Source organism: Artemia franciscana, chromosome 19, assembly GCF_032884065.1.
Source record: "Artemia franciscana chromosome 19, ASM3288406v1, whole genome shotgun sequence".
Classification (NCBI taxonomy): domain Eukaryota; kingdom Metazoa; phylum Arthropoda; class Branchiopoda; order Anostraca; family Artemiidae; genus Artemia; species Artemia franciscana.
In genome coordinates this window covers 24687385-24704123 of record NC_088881.1, presented here as the reverse complement: position 1 = coordinate 24704123, position 16739 = coordinate 24687385, and the positions used below count along the sequence as shown (strand labels likewise).

At 35.0% G+C, this 16739-nt stretch overlaps 1 protein-coding gene across 3 annotated transcripts in view; it reads right to left on the bottom strand.

Moving 5' to 3' along the window:
- The window catches only part of LOC136039461 (uncharacterized), an 87276-nt gene that overhangs the window by 56359 nt on the left and 14178 nt on the right, over positions 1–16739 (bottom strand). For all 3 annotated transcript variants that reach the window (XR_010620456.1, XM_065723225.1, XM_065723226.1), the window contains exon 2: positions 11724–11940. Coding sequence is in view for 2 of the 3 variants with exons in the window: in XM_065723225.1 (XP_065579297.1) it covers positions 11724–11940 (217 nt within the window). In the remaining variant the exon portion in view is untranslated. The remainder of the gene's footprint in view (positions 1–11723; positions 11941–16739) is intronic.

Genomic DNA, 16739 nt, shown 5'->3' with positions numbered 1-16739 from the left:
GAGGGGGAAATCTTGGAAAACACTTGGAGTGGAGGAATGGGGATGAAGGCTGGTGGATAGAACAAGCAAATGTCCTTGATACGTGATTGACGGAACCGTACTGGATTTCGCGCTCTTTGGTGGAGTTGGAGGGGGGGAGGAGTTCAGTGATTTGGCGAGTTTGGTGCTTCTGGATGTGCTAGGACGATGAAAACTGGTAGGCGTGTCAGGGAGCTGCACAATTTGACTTGATAAAGTTGTTTTTCCAAATTCAACCATCTGGAGGGCTAAAGGGAGAGGAAAAATTAGAAAAAAAGAGATATTTATAACTTACGATTGGGTGATCGGATCTTAATGAATATTGATACTTAGAAGGACATCGTGATTCAGGGCTCTTATTTTAAATCCTAACCGGCATTAAGCCTCTAATTTTCCTATTAAATCAATCTATTGATTCTTAGAATTTTTTAGAGCTCTTAGCTCTTCTTGCCTCGTCAAATGTGCCATATGAACTCTTAGCTCTTGTTTTATTAATGTTCTGTATTCCTTCCACCTGTAGTGACTAAAACTAACCTGCTATTAAAGCTTAAACTTGAGTACCGATGAACGATTTTTAAAAGCCACATTCATTAGCCAGCAAACCAGTTTTATAAGTTAGTCTGTGGCTTCCCAAAAACCCCACTGGTACTTGATATGCAACCATGAATGGTAATCTGACCGCAAAAGCTTAGGAACAGAGATTAAGAAAAAGCTGGAATAAAAATTATTAGTAATATCATGGTATCAGCTATGCCATGCTTTTTATACCATGTTGTCGCAATGCTTGAGCCAAATTACATTCATTTCTATGGATAAAATCAAAATTTCACGCCTAACCACAGCATCAGTATACGTAACATAGGTAATTTATCGGGTCGAACGTTGTCCATATGCTATGCTCAATCTTTATTATTGACGAATCGAGTGATTAAACTGAGCACAGTTAATTGCAGTTAGTTCGCAGGGAACTGCCTGCTCTAGACACAATTTTCTGGTGATTGAGATGGAAGACACAAGGAGCTCACCCAAGCAGAGACTCTCTGAACTACATTATAAACTGATACATCCTAAACACAATAGACGTTTTTTCTGGTGATTGGGATGGAAGAAACAAGGAGCTCACCCAAGCAGAGACTCTCTGAGCTACATTATAAGCTGACACATCCTAGACACAATAGACCTTTTTCTGGTGATTGGGATGGAAGACACAAGGAGCTCACCCAAGCAGAGACTCTATGAACTACATTATAAACTGATACATCCTAGACACAATAGACCTTTTTTCTGGTGATTGGGATGGAAGACACAAGGAGCTCATCCAAGCAGAGACTCTCTGAACTACATTATAAGCTGATACATCCTAGACACAGTAGACCTTTTTTCTGGTGATTGGGATGGAAGACACAAGGAGCTCACCCAGGCAGAGACTCTGAACTACATTATAAACTGATACATCCTAGAAACAATAGACCTTTTTTCTGATGATCGGAATGGAAGACACAAGGAGCTCACCCAGGCAGAGACTCTCTGAACTACATTATAAACTGATACATCCTAGACACGATAGACCTTTTTTCTGGTGATTGGGATGGAAGACACAAGGAGTTCACCCAAGCAGAGACTCTCTGAACTACATTATAAGCTGCTACATCCTAGACACAATAGACCTTTTTTCTGGTGATTGGGATGGAAGACACAAGGAGCTCACCCAAGCAGAGACTCTCTGAACTACATTATAAACTGATACATCCTAGACACAATAGACCTTTTTTCTGGTGATTGGGATGGAAGACACAAGGAGCTCACCCAAGCAGAGACTCTCTGAACTACATTATAAGCTGATACATCCTAGACACAATAGACCTTTTTTCTGGTGATTGGGATGGAAGACACAAGGAGCTCACCCAAGCAGAGACTCTCTGAACTACATTATAAACTGATACATCCTTGGTTCAAGGTAAGAAATGTACTTGGAGCTGATCGAAATATTAGGTATGTTAGAATAGAAATAGAAATATTAATAGAAATTAAGAAATAAATTAAAGAAGAAATTAAGAAATAAATTAAACAAATTAAGAAATGAATTAAAGAATATTTCTAGAAATAGAAATATTCATAGAAATTAAGAAATAAATTAAAGAAATAATTTCTTTAAATTAAAGAAATAAATTAAGAAATATTAATAGAAATAGAAATAGAGATAGAAATATAAATATTAGAAATCTAAGAAATATTAGGGAAAGATCGCCACAAAGTTCGATTTCAGCTATTCAATAATCTATTATCCAAATGCCAAATCGATTGACTCCTCGAGGTATACATCGAAAAAAATTGACAAAGAAGATAAACTGTGGGTTATAAGAAAACTTTGGAGAATCTGTCTGGGCTTATTCGGGGGTTTGTGACTTCGTTAAAGAACATATAAGTTTTGCTTCCATACATGTAAAAGTCTCTGAAATGGATTAAAAATAATATTTATTTGTCTGTGGTTTCTTCAACATTAAAAAATATTTTAATTGAAAGTAAAGAGTAATATAGACGCGAAAACGAAAAATTATTGTATGTATGAGAAAAGGGGTGGGCTGTCCCCCTCAGCCTTTCTTTTTACGCAAAGTTTGGCTATTAGCGCTTAGCTGAAAGCATTTTAGAGAACAAAAAGTATAGCCTGTTGGTATTAGGAACTATTTTGTTTACCAAATGCTTTCCAAAACATTTTAACTGAAATTGTCACTGCTTAAAGCACGTACGAGCAAAATGCCCTTCGAATTTCAAGGCATTGCTAAAAAAAGGTATTACTCTCGGGTTAACATTTTTTCAAGAATAATTTGCTCTTTTCGTGAATGTAAGATGTCGTTAATTGGCACAGAGGAATTAAAGTACATCTAAACATGAAGTAGCACCAATTGCCTAGAAAAGATTGTCTACTATTTCAAGATTTACTCTTTAATGTACTGACATTTCACATAAAAAAAGAAAATAAACGTAAATCAAATCGATGTTATAATATTAAAATCTTTGAAGTGAATGATTTGACATACGAATGGCTTATTTGTCTTTCATAAGACAGCTTTAATATTGGCTTTATTTGAATAGAAGCAACAAAGGGGCGCCAACTTTGCATAGTTTGTTGATGCCTTTTAATATTTAAGTAGCAATTAAAATACCAGTTAAAGGAGTTTGTGTAACTAAGTTTGATGACTGTTTTTTAAGTTCCAAGTCTATCCATAACCGATAAGTCTGGCTAGTCAGGCGGGCCAATCCAGAATTGGGTTGTTTACGGTTATAAAAAGGTTATGTGTCTTAAAAAAAGTTTTCATTTATATACTAAACTTGGATTCAAAACGTATTGACGATCGTAATTTCAGACGATGTATCCGGATTTCTAATAAACAGTAAAAGAAGTGTATTTTTTAGGCAGAGGACCTTAAGATCTAACCCTTAGCAGTAAATAAGAATATGATCAACCCATCCTCAAGCTCAACTGATTCAGTTATAGTTAAACCCACAATTAGGAATTATCTTATTCAGTATAAGCAGTGTTGAATATTTAACTACTGCCTGGATTCGACAGTTTCAGCGATGGTAATTCTTTTACAATAGAATATTTTGAACAATATCAATCTTGGCTCCTTTAAAATAACTTGTCATATATGCTGACAACTTTAAATCCTAGGTACAAACAACATCAGTTTTAGGAAGTACTGTAAAATATAAACATAAGATATATAATGTTCGGTTTCAGAAAAGCTGGAGGAAGGAGAACAGCTGCTCCCCTACCCAGGCCTATAGCTACCATTGCATGGAAGCAGGATGGGTAAGGTATACGGGTCAGGCTAAATTCCTATTCAGGGGAGTAAAGACAGCGTATACATAATTCTACTTTACGTAAAGACTGTATTATTCCTCATTAAAATTCGAATATTTTAAGTTATCAAGCTATAATGAAACGACATCTAAATAGAACGACATTTGGAGGTACATTTATCTTAAAAAAAACATTATATTCAGAAAAAAGTCTTGAATGATGAGTAGACTCGGATAATTGCTAAGGTTTTAAAAATCCAATTGATTTGATATGACAGTTATTTCGTTCGATTTTATGCCAAGACATGATATGCTATGACATAAAATGCCGATTATTTTGTCTCTACGGTAGCGTGAGGGGCAATACTACAAAGGGGGCATCCTTATTTGTGCACTAAAGCTTTCCTATGCTACAGATGGGACATTTTTATTTGGTCATTAAAGCTTATCTATACTTCAGACAGAACACCCGAGGTTTTACCTAGTTAAATGTTAGAGTAAAATTCTAGTTAATTGACTTCTTGCTATCTTGGAAAGGGTTTAGGTTAGGAAAATGAAACTTTCAGGGATGGGTCTACAGGCTACAGTATGTCCTGGGAAGGTATTTTCAAGTACCTACCTCCACTCCTTCTCCTTCTAGAGGACCCTGACCTTTGATGACCTTTAAAAATATGTGTATTATACAACTGAAACCTTGCAATATAGATCTTCTGCTTAATTGAAGTACAACAAAATTGTTTTCAACTTCATCCCATTTTATACGGTTTCAAAGATATGTAAATACATTTCCTAAATTTAAAAAAAAAATATTGATATGGCTCAAAATTCTACTCAAATAACAGGAGTTGCATTTTTCAGAAGTGAAGTCAGACAGAAGCAACTAGTAACTGAAAATTAAGATGAAATGTTGTTTTGCCAAAATTTCAATAGGTATAGACCTGTCATGTAGGCAAATTTCAAGGCCCTCTAGAGGGAGAAGGGGTGGAGGTGGGTACTTTAAAATACCGTCCCAGTACATACTTTTGCCTGTAGACCCATCACTGAAAGTTTCATTGAAAGTTTCATTTCCTAACAAATACAAGCATCAACTGAAGATGCTCAGACACGTTTACAGGTTTGAATCTTTTTTTATCTAATTTCTCAATCTTAATGCCTTAGGTAGTTCAAATGTTAAACCAGGGTAATTATTCTTAAAGGTTATTTTGTTATTCTCTTAAAGACTGCATTTGGCTTTAAACATGTGAATAAAAAAAAAGAAGATTGAACAAACCTCGTATGGAAGATAATATTAAAGCCAATATGAAAAAAGAGAAGAACATATTAGTTAATCGTGAAATATACTTGATTAAAGAGGGTGGAATCAAAACAATCAAATATATAGATTAAAATTAAAACAAAACAAAGATGAGGGGGAGGGAGAGGGGGTTTATGTTGTACTGGAAACGGACCAAATTCCTTTTTTATTCATTATTCTTTATATTTTGAAGGAACTTTTATGCATCACACGCTAGGCGAATATTTCGAGTGAATATTTCGTTATGCCTACATATATGTATATATATATATATATATATATATATATATATATATATATATATATATATATATATATATATATATATATATAACGTAAAACTTGCAAATATACAAACTTCTTCGCTGTCCCATTGTCTTGGAAAAACAATCCGTATTCAGATCTATACCTCATTATTCTAATGATTGCCCTTGAGCTTTGTTGGTGGTGATTACTAATCAAAAATTCCCTGTGTCCCCATCGTCATTTATATATCCCTGTGCCCCCCGGCGTCCCTGTTGTAGTTGTGTCCCTGTGTCCCAGTCGTCATTTATATTCCCAGTGTCCCGGTCGTCATTTGTATCCCGGTGTTCCAGTCTATAGTATCTCTTTGAGTGTCCAGGTCGTCATTTATATTCCCTGTGTCCCGGTCGTCATTTGTGTCCCAGTCTGTAATTTCGTCAGTCGACAAACAACTTCATGACGACATACAGCTCAATCCTTATAATGACATCAGTCGACAAACATGACGTCAGTCGACACACTGACATGTCGTCAGTCTTTTTTTCTTTTTTTTGGTTTTTACCTTTTTTTTTAGCTTTTTTAGTTTTTATCTTTTTCTTTTTAGTTTTTTTGTAGTTTTTAACTTTTTTATTTTTTATTTTAATTTTTTTTAGTTTTCTTTTTCTCCTTTATTTTTCAGGTTTTTTTTCCTTTTTTTAGTTTTTTTATTAGTTTTTTCGTAGTTTTTACCTTTTTTTTAGTTTTTTTCTTTTTTTGTTTTTACTTTTTTACCTTTTTTTAGTTTTTTTTTGGTTTTCTAGCTTTCTTGTTTTTTTTTGGTATTTTCTTTTTAGTTCTTTTTGTAGTTTTTACCTTTTTTAATTTTTTTATTATTTATTAATGCTAAAGCCAAGGCTCGAACATGGAACCTCTCGGACCGTCATTTATATATATTCCCCTGTTCCCCCCGGCGTCCCCGTTGTAGTTGTGTCCCTGTATCCCAATCGTCATTTGTGTCCCGGTGTCCCAGTCTGCTTTTTTTTACCTTTTTCAGTTTTTTTCATTTTTATTTTTTTAGTTTTCTTTTTCTCCTTTATTTTTCAGTTTTTTCCTTTTTTTAGTTTTTTTTCTTTTTCAGTTTTTAGTTTTTTTAGTTTTTTTAGTTTTTTTATTAGTTTTTATTTTTTTTTCAGTTTTTTTATTGTAGTTTTTACCTTTTTTAAGTTTTTTTAGGTTTTTGTTCTTTTTTAGTTTTTAGTTTTTTTAGTATTTTCTTTTTGTTTTTGTAGTTTTTACCTTTTTTATTTTTTTTGCTTCTTTTGTATTAATGCTAAAGCCAAGGTTTGAACCTGGAACCTCTCGGACCTAGAAACTGGAACATAACGCTTTACCAACTCAGCTACTTCGGCCTGAATACTTGCGGTTTTGAATTGGTATATGATGAAATAATTCAGACGTCATATGTGGACAAACACGACGTCAGTCGACAGACAGACACACAAACAAACAACTTATTTATATATATACTAACTGTTGGGGTGGCGCTTCGCGCCCCCCCAAGCCCCCCCCCCCCCCGCGCGCGTATGTCGTTACGCGCCATATTAGTTACACGCCATTGTAGTTGTGTCCGTGTGTCCCAGCTGTGAATATATATATATATATATATATATATATATATATATATATATATATATATATATATATATATATATATATATATATATATATATATATATATATATATATATATATATATATATATATATATATATATATATATATATATATATATATATATATATATATATATATGTTTTTAACTACGTAAAACTTGCGAATATACAACATTCTTCGCTGTCCCATTGTCTTTGCATATAAATAGATTGTCAGTTTTACCGACTCTTGAACATGCAAAGTATAATTGTGCATGGGAAAATAATCTGTATTCAGATCTATACCTCATGATTCTAATGATTGCCCTTAAACTTTGTTGATGGTGATTGCTAATCGACCATGCCCTGTGTCGCCGTCGTCATTTATATATCCCCCTGTGCCCCCCGGCGTCCCCGTTGTAGTTGTGTCCCTGTATCCCGGTCGTCATTTATATATCCTGTGTCCCGGTCGTCATTTGTGTCCCGGTGTACCAGTCTGTAATTTCTCTTTGAGTGTCCCGGTCTTCATTTATATTCCTTGTGTCCCGGTCGTCATTTGTGTCCCGGTGTCCTTGTCTGTATATACATTCGTTTTTGAATTGGTCTTTTTTTTTAGTTTTTAGTTTTTTACCTTTTTTTAGTTTTTTTAGTTATACCTCATGATTCTAATGATTGCCCTTGAGCTTTGTTGATGGTGATTGCTAATCGAACATTCCCTGTGTCCCCGTCGTCATTTATATATCCCCCCGTGCCCTCCGGCGTCCCCGTTGTGGTTGTGTCCCTGTGTCCCGGTCGTCAATTGTGTCCCGGTCTGTATAAACATTCGTTTTTGAATCGGTATATAATGAAATAAATTTTTTGTTTTTCCCCTTTTTTCTTTTTAGTTTTTTTTTTGGTTTTTACTTTTTTTTTAGTTTTTTTTAGTTTTCTTCTTTTTCTTTTTAGTTTTTTTTGTAGTTTTTATCTTTTTAGTTTTTTTTATTTTTATTTTTTTATTTTTGGTTTTCTCCTTTTTTCTTTTTTAGTTTTTTTAGTTTTTTAGCTTTTTTTATTAGTTTTTAGTTTTTTTTTATTTTAATTTTTGTAGTTTTTACCTTTTTTTTAGTTTTTTTAGTTTTTTTTTTTACTTATGTCCTGGTCGTCATTTATACTCCCTGTGTCCCGGTCGTCATTTGTGTCCCGGTGCTTTGTCGATTGTGATTGCTAATCGAACATTCCTTGTGTCCCGGTCGCTTTCTCTTTGAGTGTCCCGATCGTCATTCATATTCCCTATGTCCCGGTGTCCCGGTCGTCATTTGTGTCCCGATGTCCCGGTCTGTAATTTCGTCAGTCGAAAACATGACGTCAGTCGACACACGAACATGAGGTCACTCGACAGACACACACACACACACACACACACACACACACACACACACACACACACACACAGAGATAACTATATATATATATATATATATATATATATATATATATATATATATATATATATATATATATATATATATATATATATATATATATATAGATATATATATATATATATATATATATATATATATATATATATATATATATATATATATATATATATATATATATATATATATATATATATATATATATATATATATATATATATATATATATATATTATTTTTTATATATTTATTTTTTTATATTATATTTTATTTTTATATATTTTATATCCTCACCCCTTCATGAAAAATGAATATATACCCAAAAACAAATATTATACGTAAACCATAGGCAAACTTTGCAACTTAAGACCTATCACCAGGGACTGTGGGAGGGTCATGATACCCCCAAAGGCATAGTTATTCAGTCTTCAAACTATGCTGAAAAAATTGCTATCTCAAAATTTTGATCGGCAGATTTTTGAGACACAAAGAGGTGTGAGAGGAGGTTTAGTTGCCATCCAATTTTTTGGTAACTTGAAAAGGGCACTAGAACTTTCAATTTCCGTTTGAATTAGCCATTTTACGATATTCTAGAGCCACTGGGTCAATGCGATCACCCCTGGGAAAGAAAAAACAAAATCATCCGTGATCTTTCTTCCGGTAAGAAATACAAAGTTTCACATCTTTTTTTAGATTGGTGCTTGGAACTTTTACAGTACAGTTATCGGATACGCTGAATCTGATGATGTAAATTTCATTTAGATTCTATGAATTTTAGGGGATATGTCCCCATTTTTCCAAAACTCAGGTACATTTTCTCAGGCTCGTAACTATTGATGGGTAAAATTAAAATTATTGAAAATTATATTTTTGTAGCCAGCATAAAACCCCGATTCTTTTGATGTATCTTTTGGTATCAAAATTCCGTTTTTAGAGTTTCTCTTCCTATTGAGCCGGGTCGCTCCTTACTTAGTTCGTTGCCACGAACTCTTTGATAGTCTACTTCAGTTATAGGAAACATATTACGAGTTTTAGTTTGTATTCGAGTTACATTGTCATGCTTGAATTCGGATGACTTTATCCCATTTGGTGAATTTTCTATTATCCTAGGGAAATCAAGCAGGAATATGATAGTAAGAAGCAATATTAATGATAAATCTGTAAAAAAAAACTTAAGAGTGCCATATTAGCTGGTATCGATTGGTACTCAGCTTATGAAGAAATGGACTCAGACACAATGGCTACTCTATTTATCGAGGAGTTCTTGTGTGCTCCTAACTCTACTTACCCTTTTTTGAAAAGGTGCTCTGGTAGGTGTTCAATATCGAAAAAACAATTGATCACGCAAGGATTGCTTGCCAGTATTTAGCACAAAAAGTGCTGTTTACGAAATATATTGATGGTCCTAAGGTGTTTAGTACCAAACGCAAAACTACAAAAACAAATTGACATCCCAGCTCAAGAAAGACATATTACCATGAACAGCTTCTAAAAGCAGAAAGATCACCAAAGAAGACATGGACCATAATAACTGAGTGCCTAAATAAACAAAATCCAGCAATATTCCTAAGACCTTGATGAATCAGATGAAACAAATTTAACATGGCAACAAGAAGTATCCAACGCACGTAACCAATCGTTTGCATGCACTGGTGAAGCAACTGCACAAAAAGCTTACGACTAATCAACTATCGGTACAGATGATTACGAAAACTGTTTATCTTCGTCATCTAGCTCCTCTGTCACCAGTCACTAAAAATAAACTGTTGAAAAGTGTGCAAGCATGAAAAAACGTCACTCCAAAAGTCTAGAAGGGTCGTAAACATCCCTTATAAGGAAGACCAACGATCGCAATGTCGGCATTATCGCTTATGTCATGAGTTCTCGATTAAAGGACGGAGTACTGCCTAATTTTTTAATGTCACCAAGGGCTAAAACGCTCCACAATGTTATCGACCCCATGCAGTCTTCAAACTACTACCCCATCTCTATTATCTATGGTTATTGAAAATTATTGAGCGTTGCCGATTCAAGAATTTTGCGATCAAGTCTTTAACTTTTAAAACATTTATCGATTCAGACGCAAGTTAGGCACTCTACCGAACGTCCAATTCCGGCTTTACTATAAATTTTAAATGATACAATGGGCTCTGACAAAATACAAGCTTCAATATTTTTAGATGTGAAGAAAACATTTGATGCAATTTATCATGCAATTCTACTGGGTAAGCTTGACAACTGCAGAATAAGAAACAGAGTTCTCTTAGTCATTCAGTCTTACCTCACTGACAGGAATAAATTGTATATGGAAACAGAACAAGATCAGTATAAACCCATGTCCAGGAATGCCGCAGAGTTTATGTTAGGAGTATCGCAGGGCTCAGTTATTGGGCCATTTCTGTCTCTAATATGCATCAATGACCTTCTTAAAGCGATTATAGTTGATAGACTTTCTCAACTATTTGCAAACAATATGGCTAATTCCATCACAGGTACGGATGAATCATCTGTAAGACGAAATATTTTTCATCGTCTAATGTAGCTTTTGCAGTGATTTCCAGACAACTGTATTGTTCTAAACCCATCAATGACTCATTTCAACATATTTTCCCGGCTTTATCATAGCCTTCCACCATTTCATCAAATAGCTGTCAATCTTAACGGAGAACTAGTTAACATTACTAGCAAGGAATCTTGTAAATGCTGAAGTCTTACAGTTGATGAAAATTTGACCTTGGATGTTTCGTCCCGATAGACTAAGGGTACAGCTTGGAAGTAATTAAGGACTATTACGGTATCTAAGGTATCACTTCCTTTTCTCTGCCCTTAAGTCAGTTTCTTATACTCTAATGCATTTTGATTTAATTGTTGTCCCATTTCTTATCTAGATACTTTTAAATCTGCTAATAGGCCCCTTCGATGTCTTCAAAATAAAGCCCTTTGTACGTTGAAAGCACTCCTTCCTTCACCATTTTCACTATCTAAGAGTGGTGATCCCCTACTAAAAGCCTTTATTCATTTCTCAGAATATTGCCTGCTGATCTTGTCTCTCTAGTCCATTTTACGATCTTCTATCCGATTCATAAGTATAGCTTATTTTGTAGGCGACATCTGCAAATAATTTCTTTCTTGCTGTATCATACATTATAGTTTTAATTGTCATGTACTGAAATTAGTATAAAAATTAAAAGAAACTTGAACAAATGGAAGCTTCTTTTTTCTATAATTGACGAAAAATTTTCATGTTGTATGTTTTTTTTTTTTAATTATAAATTGTGTGCTGATTGACTAAAAGAGAAAAAAATCACTTACATGTACATAATCCGGTATCTTCATCCAATATATAAAAGGGGGCTGTACAGTAACAAACAAATTTCTCGTGAACGAGAGTACAGATGGCACTAGTGTCTAGCGTTCCACAAGGATAAACCGCTAAAGGATCGCATTCCCACCTTCTATTGAATACACCTAAATTCCTTTGATCTTCACTAGCTGAGCTATTTGCTGCTAACGATGCATCCCATAATAGCTGCAATTTTGACAAAAATTAAGCAAGAAATATGTATTCAAAAATAACATTAGAATTAGCTTAGAAGTGATCAAAATGTAAGGACATTTTATCTTACTGCCAATTATCATTATCTTACGATAGTTTTTTATTAACAAAGTGACATTTTATGCTGTTATCTTTGATACAAAATTCAGATTGGACATTTATGCATTACTTTAAAACTTAGAAAAGTGTTTCAGTTTCCAAACCCTTTGATTTAATAGATTTTTTGAAAAAAACTCCGTGGATGTCTGCTTAGGACTTAATATATGGCTGAGGATACAGTCTTTCTAAAAATTCAGATGGATAATTAACCGCTTCATTTGGTTCCAAAACTGTGTCGACTGACTTGCAAAGGACTGCCTGGTCTCGAATCTTGGTCAAAACAATATTGTTGATTTCGTGGACGTCTATATTTTTGGGTGCGAGAATCGCTCTTTCACTTAGTCATTTATTATTTTTATAATTTTTTAGAATATTCGTATTTCAATCAATTCATTTTTGGACGTCACTAAATTACAGAAATCAGCAGGTAGTTGTATATGTCCTGAAATTGAGTTTATCGTATCATAAATGTCTTTTTGTTCCGACGTTAACTTGGAAATGTTATTTTGTACATACGACAATAGATCACTCGTACTTTAACTTTGTTCACGATCCAATTCTACACATGTCGAAACAGCAGCGATACGGTTAGGTGAAGGCATTCCCAAATCCTGAAGAGGTTTGTTTGCCATACGTACGCACAAATCTTCTATAATAACTAAAGTGTAGTTATAAATTTCTGATGTAAAATCAAAAGTCATATCTGACGTCTCTAACTGTTTTCGATGGAGTATATCTTCGGACATTTTTGACTTATATTTTTCCCATAACTCTGTAGGAGCTGATGGAGAGCAAGTGCACAAATTTGACTTGGGGTTGACGTTTTGCACGCGTCATTGATGCAGTTATCCCAGTGTTGGTCATTCTCCAATACATTCAGAGCTTGGCATGCACTACGGTAAGTGTCATGTATAGTACCGTTTACAGTTCTCAAATACTCAAAGGATGTCGGACCGGGTACATTCACCAAAAGCAAGCGTAGAAAGAAGCATTCATGTTTATTGGGGTGAACAGTGTAGAGTCTTCCTATCGTGGTATCTTTGAAGATGGTAGGTTGGCCGTAAACCAACTGGTTATCTACTTCAATGGTGGTACCGTTGCGTAATTTCCCTTTGAGTGTCCCGGTCGTTATTTATATTCCCTCTGTCCCGGTCGTCATTTTTGTCCCGGTCTGTAATTTCTCGAGTGTTTTTTCTTTTTAGTATTTTTTAGTTTTTTACATTTTTTCTTTTTTCAGTTTTCTTTTTCTTCTTTATTTTTCAGCTTCACTAAGAAATACATATCGCCGAACCTTTGTTTTTTTAACTAAAATCTGGTAGGCATTGATGACCTTATCCAAGTCAAAATCCCAAACCCAATCATCATCGCTATCATTTTCAGTTTTGATATGTTTTGACTCTCGCTGTCCAGGTGGATCTTCATCTAACTGCGCGGTTTTGCGTTCTTTAGCCTCAAGCCTGTTTCCTTGCTGTTCTTTTGACTCCTCGGCACGCTTTCTTTTCTGACTTTCTCTATCAGCAGCAAGTTTTTTGGCATAGACTCTTTGAGCATCTTCATCGGCTTTTGCCATTGTAAGTTCATCAGTCATTTTAAACTTAAACATTAATAGATTTCTACGTGAACATATATGTCTTAAATATCTTTAATGACGTCACCGTCATAGCAAAAATGACGACAACTAACTTCATGACGTCAGTCGACACAGAAAAATGACGTCACCTGATCCACAGACAGACAGACAACTTATTTTTATATATATAGATATATGTATATATGTAGGGACGCCCCCGGCGTCCCCGTTGTAGTTGTGTCCATGTGTCCCGGTCGTCATTTATATTCCCTGTGTCCCGGTCGTGATTTGTGTCCGAGTGTCTCAGTCTGTAATTTCTCTTTGAGGTTCCCGGTAGTCATTTATATTCCCTGTGTCCCGGTCGTGATTTGTGTCCGAGTGTCTCAGTCTGTAATTTCTCTTTGAGGTTCCCGGTAGTCATTTATATTCCCTGTGTCCCGGTCGTCATTTGTGTCCCGGTGTCCTGGTATGTAATTTCATCAGTTGACAAACATGACGTCAGTCGACAAACAACTTCATGACGCATACAGCTCAATCCTTATAATGACGTCAGCCGACACAGAAACATGACGTCACCTGATCCACAGATCCACAGACAGACAACTTATTTTTATATATATAGAAGATAATACTAGATAGGTCACGTCACTTGCCCTGATCAGAGTATCAATTTCAGCATTAGACAGTTATGTAGTAGGTAGTAAAATCTATCAGTATTTGAATACAGGCTAAATAATTAAATGTGGCCAAGGAAAAAAAAACAAGCAGGAACCGAACGCAAGAAACTCTTGTTCGGCACCGAACACAGAACTAACAGAACTACGCCTCTAATAACCTATTTGTGTCCGAGTGTCTCAGTCTGTAATTTCTCTTTGAGGTTCCCGGTAGTCATTTATATTCCCTGTGTCCCGGTCGTGATTTGTGTCCGAGTTTCTCAGTCTGTAATTTCTCTTTGAGGTCCCCGGTAGTCATTTATATTCCCTGTGTCCCGGTCGTCATTTGTGTCCCGGTGTCCCGGTATGTAATTTCATCAGTTGACAAACATGACGTCAGTCGACAAACAACTTCATGACGCATACAGCTCAATCCTTATAATGACGTCAGCCGACACAGAAACATGACGTCACCTGATCCACAGATCCACAGACAGACAACTTATTTTTATATATATAGAAGATAATACTAGATAGGTCACGTCACTTGCCCTGATCAGAGTATCAATTTCAGCATTAGACAGTTATGTAGTAGGTAGTAAAATCTATCAGTATTTGAATACAGGCTAAATAATTAAATGTGGCCAAGGAAAAAAAAACAAGCAGGAACCGAACGCAAGAAACTCTTGTTCGGCACCGAACACAGAACTAACAGAACTACGCCTCTAATAACCTAATATATTATGTCAGTTTTTGAACCTTAATTGTGTAGCATATTAGGGGGCTTAAATTTTTACCTGATTTTCGAAAATTGGCTCCAATTTTGTTCCTCCCCCCTAAGGATTTTGACAAAATTAAGCAATTCTTCGGGGTATTAATTTAATAATATAATCAGAATGTCATTGCAAACCATTAATTAAATTACCACTATTTCCTTTTGAATCAAAATAAAACGAGAATGTCACATTTACAAAAACGGTGAAATTATTTGGATAGGGTCGAATAGAAGGTAGAAACTCATGATTGAAAAAAAGAAAAACCCAAGCAAGACTCGAATGCAAGAAAATCTAACTCGTAGCCAAACGCTGTGCTAATAAACCCGCGCCTCTAATAATCTAATTTGTTGTATTAATATTTGTGACTTAATTGTGTAGCTTAATAGGGGGGCTAGAGGAGGAACACACGAGGAGTGTCCTTGCAAACTATTCCCCACTCCTTCCTGCATTGATGAAAACGGTCTTCGCTCTCAACCTTTTATAAGACAAGCTACGAAGGCCGTTCAGAAAGTAACCATCGATGGTTGTAAAAAAGTATCACCAAAATAAGCAAAACTGTGTATGGAGGGCCATATCATTACCAAAACCAAAGATATTGGACTCTTCAGCTACGTTGAACCAGAAGTTTATTTAAAAATGGAGATGGGAGGACTAAGGGGGGATGGACTCTTAGGGTTAGGGGCTAGCTGCCTTCCAATCTTTTTGGTTACTTAAAAAGAGAACAATCAAATTTAATTTCCGTTGGAATAAGCTATTACACATGTCTAATCCCGATTTCTTCCCAATACCAATGCGGCAAATAACAATACGGCCATACCGATACGCGGGATATCAATAAGTCCGATACAGATACAGCGTACAGCCTTTTCCCTAGGGATTATGGAGGATCATAGCATGACCAAAAGCATAGATTTGGACCTTTTAACTATGTTGAACAAAATGGTTATCTCAAAATTTTGATTGGTTGCCTTTGGGGGAGGGGTCCTTTAGGGGGGCTGGTTGCCCTTCAATTTTTGTGGCTACTTAAAGAGGGCACTTAAAAAATTTATTTCGGTTCGATTTAGCCATTACAGATTTCTCTATGATGTTCTCGTCACCCCCTAGCCCTCCAAAAAAATTGGAGACGGATCAGTGCTATCCGTACAAAAAAGTGATTTTCCTTGTTGCTCAAGAAGAGGGACTATAATTTCCCTTCAATAGGTTTCCGTCCATGCTGATTCCATTGGTAAAATTTTCATTTTGGTCTGACACCGTTTTCAAGGGAATTCAGAAGTTTTTTTAATCCCCATAAATATCTTTTCAATTAATCAATCAATTTATTAATACTAAATGAAAAACTGTTACAAAAGTAAATCAGTTAATAGGCCCAAGAAGCTTTGCTTGTAATGGACCACAGATAACAAGAATAAAACACTTTTATAAAATATATACGAAAAAAAAAACAAAAAAAAACACTGGAACAAGACAAGGACATTTAACAGATAGAAAATTTAGAAGGAGATTTAAGATATAGCTGAAAATGACTTTAAAAGAAGAGAAGTGACATACAAATTGGGATAGAATTAAAAAGAGACAAAAATTATTGAACTGGAAAGACCCGTTCGCAGTAAACTTTTACTTTTAAGAAGAACTGAAATAACAGGAAATAATAGTTACCATTCATGTATCAGGGTT